The sequence below is a fragment of the Monodon monoceros genome, unplaced genomic scaffold, assembly GCF_005190385.1.
Source record: "Monodon monoceros isolate NGI ecotype Baffin Bay Population unplaced genomic scaffold, NGI_Narwhal_1 Super_Scaffold_4, whole genome shotgun sequence".
NCBI lineage: Eukaryota > Metazoa > Chordata > Mammalia > Artiodactyla > Monodontidae > Monodon > Monodon monoceros.
The window spans coordinates 18,300,315-18,312,388 of NW_021703781.1; the positions used below are offsets into that span (position 1 = coordinate 18,300,315).

Below are 12,074 nucleotides of genomic sequence, written 5' to 3' on the forward strand. Positions count from 1 at the left end.
AAACAAGAGCAAATATACCTTAGTAGACTTGGAGTTTCAAAGCAATTTTCACTGGCAAAGTTTCCCACTTAAAGATATTTTCATAATTCTGTTAATCCATAGTTGGGACACTTCTCAACTCTCATTCAGTCACAAATGCGAAAGAACACTCTAAAATTCACATTAGCTTTTCCAATAAAGAAATTGATTTAGCCCATACAGTGTTCTAATTCAACTTCTATTTTCTCCAACAATAAATCTCAGGTTTCACTTCAACAACCAGACATGGACCAGAATGAAAGATTTAATGACGCTTCAGCTTGGTAGTTGTTGAGTAAGTGCTCTGATACATTTCTACACTATAACATTTAATGAGACTTACTCCCAACAGAGTATTTACTACATCAGTTTATTTCATAGTATTATATTTGCAGAAGCAAGATAGAGCAAAGGTTATTTTGGATCCTTTACCAATAAGCTTCCTGTAAGTAAAGTGCAACGATTTAATTTACAAAATCATTTAAAAAGGCTAAATGCTCAATAAATTCTGCTTTATCTAGTTCAGACAACCTCAGAAGCTATTGTAACTTGGATATAAAAATGTATATAAAATTCAGGCATTTTGTACCAGCTTTCTATCCCTAACTTTGACTGGAACTGAATTTCAAAGGTTGTTGAGACAGTATTGGGATTTCTGGATAATATCTTTGAAACTCCCTCCTGCCTTGATAAGAAGAAGGGAGTCAGCAACTTGTCTTACAAAAGGGAAGACTCTATCACTATGCCTATGCCCACTCCCATCAAAACTACACCCACACACACACACAGACACACAAAGACACACACAGACACACACTTTCTCCTCCTCTCCAACCACTGCCATTTCTTGTCTGCAGCAGCCACTTTCAACTAAAGTGAGAAAAGAGAAGTCCCTGAAGGAACACAACTTCAAAATCTTCTATCTTCTTCTAAAATCCTAAGAATATAGAAAAAGGTGTCTGAGATAAACTGGACCTCTTATACAAGCATCACCTGATACAATTCTGTTTAGTACTATGGAAAATGTGATACACAATCCCATCTATCCACTCTTGCAAATTTCACCTCACAATACTAGTCACTCCTCATACACAGACTACTTCTACTTAAATAACCCAGGTACCCAAAAAATAATTTTTCACTAAAAAGTTATGCCATCTTTTGGACTGGGTTACATATATAATTTCTCTGGTAGTTCCAATAAACTAAGAATCGTAGAACAAGTTTTGTTGAATTTTGATTAACCACATTAAGCTCTACCTGTGAGAATTCAGTATAATACAGAAGTTGGAAATATCTTCTAGAGTCAGACATACTAGATTCACATCCTGGTTACTACCACTCACTACCACTCACTACCTGGTTGGTTACTACCACTCACTACCTGGTTACTACCACTACTACCACTTCTGACTTGAGCAAGTTAAAAAGCATACATAAGTCTCAGTTTTATTTTCTGTAAAACAAACAAACAAGAAAAAAACATATCTTATATGGACACTGTAACAATTAAGTGATAAATTTATGTTAAGTGTTTAGCTATCAAGAAATGTTACATATTAATGTATGGGGGACCTAATGTTCTTTTAGTATCACTGGTATAAAATTAGTTAGAAACATACTCTTGCCCACAGTGTGTTTTCAATCTTATTGTGAAGACAGAATGCTCATCTAATAGACAAGTTTACTGAGTACCCATTACACTGGGCAAACATTTACATGATGGGGTATTATTAAAGAATCACCACTAATTTTCTACCTTAGTTAGACAAATAGGTCCTAAGATTTTCACATAAATGCTAATAATTAGGAAGTAAACAGATTTTTTCACTGATGCCCAAAATTAGGAATTTAATAATGTTAGGTTAGAAATGAAGAAACCTGTTTAAGACATGTAACTAAAGGAAAAGCATATGGAAAGGCTATTCTAAACTTAAATGAATTAGATATCTAATAAGTTTATTGTGACAGTAATAATGTTAAGAACATATAGGAATTATAGGTTATGTGTTTATTTTTTTAAGTTATCAGTAAAACTTTAGTAATTTTAATTGTGTTGATTTCTTGATTATGGAAGAATCTTCTGCCAAATAGTCACCTCCACAACTGATAATGAAATCTAAGATTTATCGAGCACTTACTATGTGCCAGTCACTGCTATGAGCATTTTGACATGTATTATTAATTCACTGACGCAGACAACACTAAGATATAGGTCCTATTATTATCCTCAATTTATAGGTAAGAAAACTGACAGTTCAATAAAATAGCTTGCTTAAGGTCACACGGGCAGTATCCACCAGACCTGGGATAGGAACTCAGGCATCTGGGCTCCTGATCCCTTATCTTTAAGTATTACACCGTGTTGTCTTCCATTAAGCAAGTACTTATCTGACTTGGATAACCAATGATCTTTGACATCATACTGGAATGTCTAACAAATCTCTCAACTCAACATGTTGAAAATTGAGTTGCTGATCTTCCTCTCAAAAATGGCTTCACCCACAGTCTTCCCCATCATAGTTGATAAAAACTTAATCCATCCAGTTGCTCAAGCCAAAAAACAAACAACAACAACAATAAAAAAAAAACCTTGTAATTATCTGTGGTAGACACAGAGGTTTACTGCCCACATCCCCCTTCCAGGCAGGACTTGTTGCCTACCTGTGGAGGGTGAGGCCAGCAGATGGCCCCCCAGCCGTCAGTTCCTTCGGGGTCTGCAGAAGCTGCAGAGGGCTTATCCCCAGCCCCCCTGCCTGCAGGTAAGACCCTTCTCAGGGTAGGGTGACCTGCTTCCAGTGATTGAAAGAGGCCTGGGCCTGGCTATTTGTTGAGGTTACCACTCTCTCCAGAGCTCCCTACTCATTGGTGGCTTTGTGGGTCTGGCTCACAGGTAGACTTCTTCCTCTGCTCAGTCCTACTCCCTTCCTCTCCCCTCACACATGTTGATTCCTAATAACACCTTGTATCCCAAATTCTGTCCAGTGTGTGCTTCAAGAGGAGCTAACCTGCAACACCAGCCATGACTCTTCCCTTTTCACTTACACCCCACAACCATTCTGTCAAATCCGGTTGGCTCTACTTACAAAATTTAGCCTTAATATGCACTAGCCACCCTAGTCCAAACTAAAATGTGAGGAGTTCAAGAGAGCAGCACTCAGTTGTATCCCAAGCATAAAGAACAGCGCCAAAAATAAGTATTTGTGGAACGAATAAATCCTGCATTTCATAAATTGATCTGTCATCATTTCAATGTAATTAACAATCCCAATTTAAATGCATTGGCTTCCTTGGCAGAGATGTACAGGAATCAGAAGTTTACTGATGGAATAGTGTCCTGCTATTCAATTCTTCGGAAAATACAGACAATGATAGAGACTGATTAGGTCACTGGATTTTTATTTACTCATACTCTGAACTCCAACCCAAGGATCTGAGAACACACATCTATTAATTTTCACATTGGTACATCAAATCACATTTTAATTTTCTCTCAACTTACCTCAAGCTCATCAAGGGCACTTCCCAGGGTTGCTGCCTGAGGTTCTGGTGGGACTAACACATTCTGGATGCCTTGTGAAGCATTTGAAATTACATCGAGGGCGTTCTGAATTTCTTCACAAACTGTGTCCTTGCTGGCTTTGAGGGAAGCGACATCAGAATGTTCCAAACAAGCTGAACAAATTGAATGCAATATGGGGGAGTTCTCCTTCAATGAGGCCCGGGCACCTGCAATTTCATCCCTCTGATTTGGAGATTTTAGGTCCTGAGGAAAGAAATAAAAAGAGAGGTTATGGAAGAAAGATTTATGCCAAGAAACTCAATTTTTCTGCCAATATAAATGAAAAGATAATAGACACTAGGAATTCATAACGATAAGTTAAAATAAAGGGCATAAATTACTCCTATACTCCTCCTGATTCTGTTAAAATTTCTGTAATAGGAAAGCTAAGCCATAGTAAATAAAGGTTACAATGGTACAGATGTGTGGTAACTGAGTAACTCTTACATTTGTCAGTCATATACTTATAAGTCAGAAAAATACTTTGGCTTTCACATTATGAAGTGAATTATAAGACAGCTTGAATTACAAGCATGCTGATTACTTATTTGCATAGATGGTGATGATTGCATTTAACCTTTTTGTTAAAACTAAACCAATTAAGTTAAGAATACTAAATTAAACTTCCCACCATTCAGCTATCTTCCACTCTTTTTCAGAAATACTTGCTAATAAGTTAATCCTGGATTTTTCTTTCTTTGACATTTATTCAAACAAATAGTTATTGAGCATTTAGTATATGCTAGCCCTTGTGCTTAGATGTCAAGTGCACAGAAGTGAACAATCCTGCAAGGACCTTGTTCTCCTGAAGCTTATGTTCTTGTTTGAGGGGGAGGGAGCCTAAAGACAAACGGATAAACTAGGTAAAACCAATACACAAGACAATTTCAGGTAATGAAAAATGCTATCGAGAAAACACAACACTGACTGACTTGAGAAGAGAAGCTCTTTAGCTTGGGTGGTCAGAGAAGATATTTCCTCAGAGATGACATTTGCAATAAATATAAATGAAAAGCATTTCAGGGAGGAGAGGAAAGAGAAAGTCCTATATAAGTGACAACTGGTTAAAACTAGCTCAATATACAGTGAAAAACCCTGGCAAGTACTCCTTTAACCAAGAGATGAATGGTAACATCATCAGTGATGTCACATGGCTAGCGGGTGCTCCTTGATATGTTGTGACAAGACGAGTACTTCATCTGTCTGGAATTCTCTCCAAAAGCCCACAGTCTCAGTCTAATCATGAGAAAAACAACAAACAAAACCAGACTGGGGAAAATCCTACATGATACCTGGACTGTATCCCTCAAGACTGTTAAGGTCACAAAAAACAAAGAGACTGACTGATAAACTGTCACAGACCAGAGGAAATTGGGGAGACATGATAACTAAACGCAGCATAGAACCCTGGATCAGATCCTGGAACAGAAAAAAATACATTAATGGGAAAACTGATGAATTCCAAAAAAAGCCCAGAGTTTAGTTAATAGTAATGCATCAATGGTTGTTCATTGTGGCTAATGTAAGACATTAACAATGAAGGAAATCAGAAGAAAAGTAGATGGGAAATTTCTGTACTATCATTGCAACCTTTCTGGAAATCTAAAATTATTAATATAAATAAAAAGTTTATTTTAAAGAAAACTAATTCAAGGGAACTTAACAATAACTTATGCATTCCACATACAATATCTCATGTAATCCTTATAACAACTCATGATACATATTATTCTCCTTTTTAAAGATGAGAAAACTGATATCTAGAGAGACTGAGTTCATGAGCCAACTGACAAAGCTAAATGGTGGCATTTCTTGCATTGTAACCCAAGTCAGTGCAACTGCTAAGCCATGATCCTAACAGCTATGTTATACTCTTTCCTGCATGGGAAGGATTTCTCTTATTTGCTACTACACAAGGATGTGAGGACCTGTGTTGTATAATGACTTATAATTTATAAAGTGCTTCTGGATAGTATCTCACTGACCATCACAACACCCTTTAAGGCAATAAGGCTGGTGTTATTAGCCCCATTTTAACTAAATGAGTATTTAGTCTAAGGAGATAAAAAGGCTGATAAAAGAACAGATGTAAACCTAAGTCTTCTGATGGCAAATCCCATGACTCTGCTACCTTCAGATAATGTTACCTGAGGTTAATAAATGGCAGCACTACGATATTTTTAGCTCCTTTCTTTCTGAAAATAAAGGCTGTCTGCTGCTTCATGCAGGATTTGGGGGTAATTAACTTTTTTACAAGATGTAGGGAAGACAGAAGTAGCTGTCTACCCACTGTTCTTAGCTAGGACATGGAAGCAACCTAAGTGTCCATGGACAGAGGAATGGATAAAGAAGTTGTGGCACATATATACAATGGAATATTACTCAGCCATAAAAACAAACAAAATTGAGTTATTTGTAGTGAGGTGGATGGACCTAGAACTTGTCATACAGAGTGAAATAAGTCAGAAAGAGAAAAACAAATACCGTATGCTAACACATATATACGGAATCTAAAAAAAAAAAAAAAAAAAGGTTCTGAAGAACCTAGGGGCAGGACAGGAATAAAGACGCAGACGTAGAGAATGGACTTGAGGAAATGGAGGGGGGAAGGGTAAGCTGGGATGAAGTGAGAGAGTGGCATGGGCTTATATATACTACCAAATGTAAAATAAATAGCTAGTGGGAAGCAGCCACATAGCACAGGGAGATCAGCTCGGTGCTTTCTGACCACCTAGAGGGGTGGGATAGGGAGGGTGGGAGGGAGACTCAAGAGGGAGGAGATACAGGGATATATGTATATGTATAGCTGATTCACTTTGTTATACAGCAGAAACTAACACACCATTGTAAAGCAATTATACTCCAATAAAGATGTTAAAAAATAAATAAACAAAGGACATCTGCCAAAAAAAAGGAAAACAGCATGTGCAAAGGCCTGAGGCATAACAGAGCAAGGAGTATGCATGCTACTGCAGGTAGCACTACAAGTACAGGGACGCTAAGCAGGAATGGTGATGAATCCAGCTAGAAACGCAGGCAGATGCCATGTTAAGGAACTGCGAGAGAAACAAGCTCAGATGTGTATTTTCAAAGATTGCTCTAGCAGTGACCATTTAGTGATTAGAGAGAATGAAATTTCAGTCAGGGAGACCAGGCAATAATCCAGGTAAAAGACAATGAGTGCCTGAACGCTGAACACTATTGCTAGGCTGTAGTAGGATGGATCCAGAAATATTTAGGAGGCAAAAACAGTAAGACTCTGTGATACTTAGATGGAAGGGGGTGGAGGTATCTAGAAGCATCTGGAAAATTGTTTTCACCATTGTGCACATCGTGATGCATTCAGCCAGATGGAGAATACAGAATGAATAATGCATTTGGAAGAGAAAGGTAAAGTCCTTTTTGTCATCTGTGAAATGTGAGATGCCAGCATAATATCCAAATTAAAATATACTATACAGGGATCTAGAATTAAGCTAGAAATAGAGATCTGTGAATCACTAACTCATAGCTGGGAGCCAAAGTCATGTGTGTGAAGGTTACAGGGCCTTCACCCAGGATGAATGTTACAATAAGGAGAAGAACCTAGGATTCATCATAAGCTGTTTCTTGAAGATATAAACCTGAAAATTTTGTGTGCTAGACCAAGAAGCTAAATATGTATTGTAAATTACCAAGAAGGACATCAGAAGATACCGAACTCTCCAAAAACCAAAGAAGCAAGCAAAAACACATGCACACCCTAGAGTTTAGGACCCAAAGTACTGTGGATAAGTATGGTCACTATACTTTAAAAAAAAGAATTAAAGGAATGTTTTTAAGAAAAGCAATTTGGAAGACAGGATGACTCCTGTATGAGGGAGTTAAAAATATGGGGTCCGTTTACTTCAAAAAAGTGAAATTTATATTGGAATACACATGATTTTTTAATAACCTAGACATAATGAATGAATTTGACAAGTTGTTAATGGACTTCTTTACTAAATCTAGAAACAACAGATCAAAGATGAAGCTTTTTAGATTTGAGTGAAATCTAAATAGATATAAAATAGATATAAAAATATATCTATTCCATCCACCTCCCTAGAGTCTGTCATACAGAGTGAAGTAAGTCAGAAAGAGAAAGACAAATACCGTATGCTAACACATATATATGGAATTTAAGAAAAAAAAAATGTCATGAAGAACCTAGGGGTAAGACGGAAATAAAGACACAGGCCTACTAGAGAATGGACCTGAGGATATGAGGAGGGGGAAGGGTAAGCTGTGACAAAGCGAGAGAGTGGCATGGACATATATATACACTACCAAAAGTAGAATAGATAGCTAGTGGGAAGCAGCCGCATTGCACAGGGAGATCAGCTCGGTGCTTTGTGACCACCTAGAGGGGTGGGATAGGGAGGGTGGGAGGGAGGGAGACACAAGAGGGAAGAGATATGGGAACATATGTATATGTATATGTATAACTGATTCACTTTGTTATAAAGCAGAAACTAACACACCATTGTAAAGCAATTATACTCCAATAAAGATGTAAAAAAAAAAAGAATAAAGATGTTAAAAAATGTATATATATATATATATTCATATTGCTGTCTCCCTCACTTCATTATACTTCCCTTGAATGAAAGCACTATAACTTATTTATTTTTTATTCATTATCTAGTAGTACATGGCACGTATTAGGAACTTAATCATTTTTTTGAAGAAACAAATAGACAAATGAATAAGAAATAAGTAAGAGAAAGTTATGTTCAGAAAGGATAAGGAACTTGGGATATGATTATTCCAAGAAATCAAATGTGTGGAAAATATACATAATCTGGAGAGTCTAGACAAACTTGTACATGATAATGCCACAGACAGCTAAAGAGTAAAATTAAATTATACCTATCTGTACATCAAATGTTAGTGAAGCCATTGATATAACTGCTTTGGAAAACCAACAGTGCCTACCGAAGCTAAACATATGTATATGTTCATGAACGTATATGAACCAGCTCTATTCCACTCCTGGGAGAAGATACACTCTTACAGAAATATTTTCATATGTTCATTAAAAGACATATAAAAGTGTTCATAGAAACACTCTTCACAGAGCCCCAAATTAGGGACAACCCAAAGTAATGAGAATGAACAAAATGCAGTCACATGCTACAATACGAAATATGGAATGAAAAACACCAGACACGAAAGAGTACATATTACTTGATTCCATCTATATAAAGTTCAAACTCAGGCAAAACTAATCTATAGTTTTAGAAATCAGAATAGTGTTTATTCTTGAGGGGCAATTAGAGACTGGAAACGGGCATAAGGGATCTTTTGAATTTTGGTAATTTTCTGTTTCTTGATCTGGGTGCGTTACCTTGCAGGTGGTGTGTTTGGCTTGGAAAATTCATTGACCTGTATGTGTATAAGCTGTACATTTTTATGTATGTATGTTATACTTCAGTTTTTAAAGTTTATACAAAATCAGACAAAACAAAAGTGTTAATAAAGCCAAGCAAATATTCACTGGTATAAATAAGCTATAGACCTGTCATGTTACATTTCCCATGATATTTAGGGAAGGATGAAAAAATTGGATATGCAGTCCATTTGCAAGTATCTTCTATCAACTTAAGGGCTTCTGTTTAAAAAAGAAAAAAATCTAAATGTTTGAAAAATAAAAAAGGAAAGCTCCGATAGCTTAGCCATTAGAAAGGGCAAAGCTAAAGGATTTTCACAACAATTGATTCCACATACCCTTGAACAAACCCACATTTCAAAAAATCAGAGGAAACTTCCTTCCTAAGCTACATCCCTGCCCAAGTAGAATAGCTCAGCAGATACTCTGCTCAACAAAGCAGAACTACATGCAAATTACTGAGTTTCTCTTCCAGGTGTTTAAATGAAGAATGAAGTTTCTGGAGCTGACAAACCCACTTCTCTGGTAGTGGAGGGAAGGGAGCTCATAAAGAGTAGGTTTTTTTCTTTTTTTTTTGGCGGTACGCGGGTCTCTCACTGTTGTGGCCTCTCCCTTTGCAGGGCACAGGCTCCGGACGCACAGGCTCAGCGGCCATGGCTCACGGACCTAGCTGCTCCGTGGCATGTGGGATCTTCCCGGACCGGAGCACGAACCCGTCTCCCCTGCATCGGCAGGTGGACTCTCAACCACTGCGCCACCAGGGAAGCCCGTAGTTTTGTTTTCTTAAGATTAAGAAGACATGCAGAGAAAAGCCTGATGGATACTTTGCTATTTGGATTCCATTCTTGGTTGACTTCTATCCCCAATCTTCTCTCTGCCAAGATGTTGCCTGCCATCATTGGTCAGTGGGCAGCTTCATGTTCTATCAGAAAACAAAACAGTGCAAACACCTGCTAATTTAAATGTGTTTCTCCAAAATAAATTAGGAAGTTGAATACTTAGCCTTAACTGAGCTGAGGGATATAGGATGGTGAAACAAGAGTAGACTACAGAGATAAAAAGAAGGTTCTGAGGAAAAAAAAAAAAAAGATTGAAAAAATGCAAGACTTTACAATCAAAACATTGTTAAGCAGCAGAGAGGGATCTTCACTGCTTTTCTATACTTATTTTCCATTTTCTATTTCATGTTAGTAGGACAAATTCAATAAAGGAGAAAATAAAAGAATTCTTCAAATTCAAATAGAAAACTAAGAAACCATATAATGATTGTATCAAGATATCCCCAAAGTATGTACTCTGGGCCATTAATGCATGTCTTAAGTAGTTGTAATACAACAAAGTGAATATTAATACCTCCAAAGAAACCTCCTAGGAAAGCAATATTACTTAATTCTAATGCAGACTACTGTGTCAGTTAAGAAAATGTACATGTAAAGTTCAGAAACACACTATATTCATTTAATTTTCTATCTATCTGAAACAAATACAATACTATGTATTCACCTATTATTTGCCTTGAATTTATACCTAAAAAAAAATTCTATCTGGAGTCATGTGTCATGATTAAAGGAAAAAGAATAAGCAGAAAAACATGAAAATAATGAGCTACTTCAGTAAGATCTAATTGCTATACTTCATGCTTTCCTTCCATTTGTGTGTATACTTCATCACTTAATCTAACAAAATTCAAATATCCATAAATCAGAAAACTTTTCCCGTATAGATTAATTAACACCTATGGGAGTTAAGTTGGATTTTAACATCTAGTCAAGGATCAATAAATATCATTATCCTTACAATTCCTTATTTAACTTTCTGTGACTCACTTGTCAGAAATAAATCACCATTTTCCAAATATTCTGGTGCATCTAAGAAAGCAAATAGCATCATTTAGTATAAATGGGATCCAAACTCAGAGATGTTGATGCAACTTCCTAGTTAATAATCCCTTACGTTCATGGAGTGGCTTATCCTGTTTAACATGTTTCCAGTCACTCTTTCACAAAGAACCCCATGAGGAGATACAAAAAGGGTTATTATTTTTTTTAATTAATAAAAAGTGGTAGTGGTAATTGTTTTTAAGAAAGCCAATATTTATTAAATAGCTATAATGCTTCCTACATGAAAGCACTCTCTATTCTTCCTCATTTAATGGCCCAGCTATGAATAAGATCCAGGATTGGCTCCTGTCTTATCACTCTTTCTACCCAACGCTATTTTTTTTGTTATTGTCAGTAGCTTCATTATCTCTCACAAAGTCTGTCTAAGGACTTTCCTAAAACCCTACAGTTCTGTAGTAGCCCAAAAGAAAATACACATTTCAGGCATACCTTCTTGACAAATAACTGTCACACCTAATATAACACAGATTAGAAACTTATTCCTTAATTGAGTTTCAGAATAAGACTAATAAGATAACCTCAGGCCAAAATTATAACACTAAATTCAAGTGTGATTGATAAGGTCATTTAGTTTGCCCCAAAATATAAGTGAATGATACATGAAGAAAGAGTAAAATTAATAAGTATCATCTTCACTATTTTAATCTACCTTTGATAAAATAACAACTCTAAACATAGCATCTTAGTAGTGATAGCTTAATGGTTGCTTTTCCCAGAGCAAAAAACTCTTTGGCTTTTAAGTTTAATTCAACAGGCTTGAAAAACCTGCTACAAGGTGTGACTTAAAAGCTAAGGGTGAAATGAAGCAAACGCTGAGCAACTCCAAGGCAGGAAGTCTGTCTCATAATGAAAATAGCAGGAACTTTGGGGTTACAATTCCAACACAAAAACACTCCAATAGCAGGAGCTTTTGATTGTAATAATTAACCTTACTTCAGCTACAAAATGGGGATAATAATTTCTACCTCACAGGGTATTAATGAGGTTACCTAATTTAATGTGAAACATTTTTCCAGCATTTTCTTACTTGACCTCTCTCTATACAACAAACTATTGGCCATATTCCCTCCTTAAATATTTCTCCCCTGTCTCCTTAAATGACAATACTGAATTTAACTTGACAGGTAGTGACCTCTCTACTGAGCTCCAGGAGCATAACTCAAGTTGGATCTCAAAATATACA

The 12,074-nt window shown here is 36.5% G+C and overlaps 1 protein-coding gene across 2 annotated transcripts in view; it reads right to left on the reverse strand.

Moving 5' to 3' along the window:
• CTNNA3 (catenin alpha 3) overlaps positions 1-12,074 on the reverse strand; it is a 1,596,010-nt gene that overhangs the window by 1,204,368 nt on the left and 379,568 nt on the right. For both annotated transcript variants that reach the window (XM_029245645.1, XM_029245646.1), the window contains exon 6: positions 3,521-3,784. In XM_029245645.1, coding sequence (XP_029101478.1) covers positions 3,521-3,784 — 264 coding nt within the window. The remainder of the gene's footprint in view (positions 1-3,520; positions 3,785-12,074) is intronic.